The following is a 4,400-nucleotide window of genomic DNA, read 5'->3' on the forward strand; positions in this document are numbered from 1 at the left end:
ACTTGTACTTCTCATTGTTGCATCAGATCCACCTGTATCCTTAAACAACTGGTTTTTCCCCATCTCCTCCACAAGTTATACTGACATCAAATATAGTGAGAGCAGGGGTTATACTGTGGGGGAGGGATGTATATTTAGTTCTTATCCTAGCCCTCCAAGAGAAGTCATGCATGATTTTCCCCTTATGGGAAAAATGTGGGTTTTGTCCAGTAGTTAAAGCCTATCCATTCGTGTGGTCTATGTTTTTTTTGTTTTTGTTTGTTTGGTTTTTTTTTTTTTTTTGCTAAATGATATTTCCCCCCTCCCTCCAGTGTACACACTGTTAGTGGTTTACTTGACAAGGGCCTCAGGAAGGTTTTGAATAGGCAAATACACTAACCTTCTGCCCCTTCTCAGCCCTCAGACCCCAAGAAACAGGTAGAAGATGGCAGAAAGGTCATTAACCTTAGCCTTCTCCCCTTTGTCTCTCTTGCCTTATGGCTCCCAGGCCCGCCAGGTGATGGAAAGAGAGTTCAATAACCTTTTGGCGTTGGGCACAGACCGGAAGCTGGATGACGTGAGTACCTGGCTGTGAATCCAAGGCCTTGGGGATTCGGTTGGTTGGACTGAGGTTGATGAGTTCTGCCTACCCTGGCTGATGATGGGTGAGCTTACCTCAGGGAAGAGATCCAGGGGTATGGGATGTTTTAGAAGTCAGGGAGGCCAGCCAGGCTCAGCTGACTGAGCAGTGACTGTGAATTCTATATGACTTCTTTCTGGCATAAGTATGTGATACTTCAAGCATCTTCTGGCTTCAGGCCCAGTGCTCCTAACTACACAGGATCAAATGTCTTCCCTAGAAACCATACCCTTGGGGTCTAATTTGTCTTTTAGACCCCATCTCAGCCACTTCTCTGCCTGCTAGGAGACAGCAGCCTCTGGCTCCATCGTGTTGTATCTGAGGATAGAGGTGCTGAGTGACAGTCCTCTTCCTCGTACAGTCTGATGGCATTAAACACACAGCTTAGGCGTCCATCATCCCAGCTCCCTGGCTTTATGTTCTCTCTGTTGTCATACTACATTAGGGCTGGCCTCTCTTGGTCACTGCAGATGCAGTCTTATGCCTTTCTTCTTCAAGCCTTCCTCTCAAGTTCATGGCAGACCCTGACAGCTTGAGCCATAAGTATCTCCTTAGAAATACCTACCCGAGTTCACCTGTTCCCCAGGACTACAGCCTGGCTACCACCTCTGCCATTCTCCTCTCTAATTACTTGCCTGCCCTCGCCAGTCATGTCTGTCTTAGCCATTCTGGCTCCAAGAATGTTAAAAAAGAGCCCAGGCTCAGTTTATTTTTAGCTTCTTCATCTTCAGACAGCTCATTGTTTCTTAGTTGGATTTAACAAGGCTAAAAACCACCTTTGTAGAAGACCACTCACTAGTAGACAGGACACACGAGAATACATAGATTTTGTTGTTGTTGTTGTTGGTCAAGGGGTCTGAACTCTGGGCCTGGGCGCTGTCCCTCAGCTCTTCAGCTCAAGGTGAGCGCTCTGCCACTTGAGCCACAGCGTCACTTCCAGCTTTTTCTGCTTATGTGGAGCTAAGGAATTAAACCTAGGGCCTCATGCATGCAAGGCAAGCGCTCTACCACTGAGCTACCTTCCCAGTCCTACACAGCATGTTTTTTTGTTTTTTTTTTGGGTCCGGTCATGGGGCCTGAACTCTGGGCTTGGGCACTGTCCCTCAGCTCTTCAGCTCAAGACTAGTGCTGTACCACTTGAGCCACAGTGCCACTTCCAGCTTTTTTCTTTTTGCTTATGTGGTGCTGAGGAATCGAACCCAGGGCCTCGAGCATGCAAGGCAAGTGCTTTACCACTGAGTCACCTTCCCAGCCTACCTACACAGCATTTTTGAAGGTGTGTTTTCACAGAGGTACCCTGAAGTTGGGGATGTGTGTTTGAATACACATATGTATACATGTATATATGAACGTGTGTGCATGCATGTACATTCTAATGATGTAGATACACCACTCTGATTCCCCTGGCTGTCCCCACTTCTCAGATCCTTTAATTCCTTCTCATCTCCATGCTCCTGCAGTGCTGACCTATCACTTTGTCTACACAAACTGACAGTCTTAGCTTTCTTTGTCATCAGAAAAATGACTCCCATATATGTTAGTGTGGTATGTGTGTTCTTTCTTTCTTTTCCTTCCTTCCTTCCTTCCTTCTTTCCTTCCTCTTTTTTTTTGTTGGTCGTGGGGCTTGAACTCTGGGCCTGGGCGCTGCCCTGAGCTCTTCAGCTCAAGGTGAGCACTCTGCCACTCGAGCCACCGCATCACTTCTGATTTTCTGGTGGTTTATTGGAGATAAGAGTCTCATAGATTTTTCTGCCCAGGTGGGCTTTGAACTGCGATCCTCAGATCTCAGCCTCCTGAGTAGCTAGGATTATAGGCATGAGCCACCAGTCTTTTCATTTAGCAGATCATTATTGAGTGTCTGCGGTATTCCCAGACACAGCTCACGAGCGGGGGATTCACTGGTTTCATGGTTTCTCCCTCCATGAAGCATAGAATTTGAGACAGAGGAAGAAAGAGAAAGTAAAAGGGGTGGAGGTAGGGGAGCTGGAAAGAAATATTTATGAAATCCTCTCTCATAAGACCATGTAAAAATGCCTCTCGGACAAGTGCTAAGGAGTGTGAGAGCATTTGGGTTCCACAGGGCACAGACAACAAAATCCCAAGGGTTGGAGATAGATGTGTTGTTGAGGGGGAAACAAGGGGTTGATGCCACTATTCCTTCTGGTATGGCTCAGCTGCAGCTGGGCCCCTGCAGTTCTGAGGACACAGGGTGGAAGGCGGGCTGGCTAGATCAGGAGGGCTGTGGCTCTGATGGGTGGCGTTTTCTCTAAGGTTGTGGTCCTGAGTGCCCATTGGCAGAGAGTGATTTTGGAGACATGGCTGCAGTTGGTGAGGGGCATGTGGTGTCCATCTTGTCCTTTGGAGGAGTGTATCTCTGATTGGTTATCCTCCTGACCCATTACTGCCATGGGGTACCTGGTATGAGCCATTGGAGTGGGTAGTCCAGGAGCTAGGTGGGGCAGACATTGGCATTGGCATTTTATATAAGAGGAAACCAGCCAGCTTGGCCTGGGCACATTGCCGCTCCTAAGGCAGTCAAGAAAGCCAGGTGTTCTCAGTCCTGTGCTGCCCCAGGGTGACTGGTGGCAGCCCTGTGCAGGCCCAGGGAAGCCTCGGCTCCTATCCATGCTTAGAGGAGCCACTTCCCAAGGGGAGGCTGAGAAGAGAAATGCCTAGAAAGATCTGTGGACACCCCAGGTTCAGTTTGGGACCGTTGGAGTGTGGGGGAAAGCTGAGCTCACTGCTGGATGGCTGCTGTGGCCTCAGCAGCCTCCTTCTTGACCCCATGTAGCCAGCTCGGAGTTTCCACTTCACCTCTGATCCAGAGTCCAGAGGATGAACTGAGGGCTAGAAAGCCGGCCAGCCCTGGGCCTGGCTCCCTTCTTTGCTAAGGGACGAGTGTGGTAGCCCTAGAGCGGGGCACGTTCCAGCGCACCCCAGGTCCTGCGTGTGCCCCGGGTCCTGCGTGTGCCCCGGGTCCTGCGTGTGCCCGGAGTCCTGAGTGTACCCCGGGTCCTGAGTGTGCCCGGGGTCCTGCGTGTGCCCAGGGTCCTGCATGTGCCCAGGGTCCTGAGTGTGCCCCGGGTCCTGAGTGTGCCCGGGGTCCTGAGTGTGCCCCGGGTCCTGCGTGTGCCCCGGGTCCTGCGTATGCCCTGGGTCCTGCGTGTGCCCGGGGTCCTGAGTGTGCCCCGGGTCCTGAGTGTGCCCGGGGTCCTGCGTGTGCCCGGGGTCCTGCATGTACCCAGGTTCCTGAGTGTGCCCCGGGTCCTGAGTGTGCCCGGGGTCCTGCGTGTGCCCCGGTCCTGAGTGTGCCCGGGGTCCTGAGTGTGCCTGGGGTCCTGAGTGTGCCCCGGGTCCTGAGTGTGCCCGGGGTCCTGCGTGTGCCCGGGGTCCTGAGTGTGCCCCGGGTCCTGAGTGTGCCCGGGGGCCTGTGTGTGCCCGGGGTCCTGAGTGTGCCCCGGGTCCTGCGTGTGCCCCAGGGGCCTGCGAGTGCCCCGGGGGCCTGCGTGTGCCCCGGTCCTGAGTGTGCCCCCCTGGTGCAGGGGGAAGACAAAGTGTTCCGCCGTGCCCCGTCTTGGAGGAAACGCTTCCGGCCGCGGGACCACCACAGCGGGGGCATGCTGGGCACGTCGGCCGAGACCCTCCCGGCGGGCTTCCGAGTGTCCACGCTGGGTCCCCTGCAGCCCCCGCCCGCCCCACCCAAGAAGATCCTTCCGGAAGGTGAGCGGGCGGGGCTCGGCGGGCACCGCGGCCTGCGGCCTGGCGGGTAGCGGGCGCGGCC

At 53.9% G+C, this 4,400-nt stretch overlaps 1 protein-coding gene across 3 annotated transcripts in view; it reads left to right on the forward strand.

The window, feature by feature from the left end:
- Ppfia4 (protein tyrosine phosphatase, receptor type, f polypeptide (PTPRF), interacting protein (liprin), alpha 4) overlaps window positions 1–4,400 on the forward strand; it is a 37,773-nt gene that overhangs the window by 32,634 nt on the left and 739 nt on the right. For all 3 annotated transcript variants that reach the window (XM_013017349.1, XM_013017350.1, XM_013017351.1), the window contains 2 exons: window positions 488–556; window positions 4,162–4,339. In XM_013017349.1, coding sequence (XP_012872803.1) covers window positions 488–556; window positions 4,162–4,339 — 247 coding nt within the window. The remainder of the gene's footprint in view (window positions 1–487; window positions 557–4,161; window positions 4,340–4,400) is intronic.

This window comes from Dipodomys ordii, unplaced genomic scaffold, assembly GCF_000151885.1.
Source record: "Dipodomys ordii isolate 6190 unplaced genomic scaffold, Dord_2.0 Scaffold35, whole genome shotgun sequence".
In the NCBI taxonomy this organism is placed as follows: Eukaryota; Metazoa; Chordata; class Mammalia; order Rodentia; family Heteromyidae; genus Dipodomys; species Dipodomys ordii.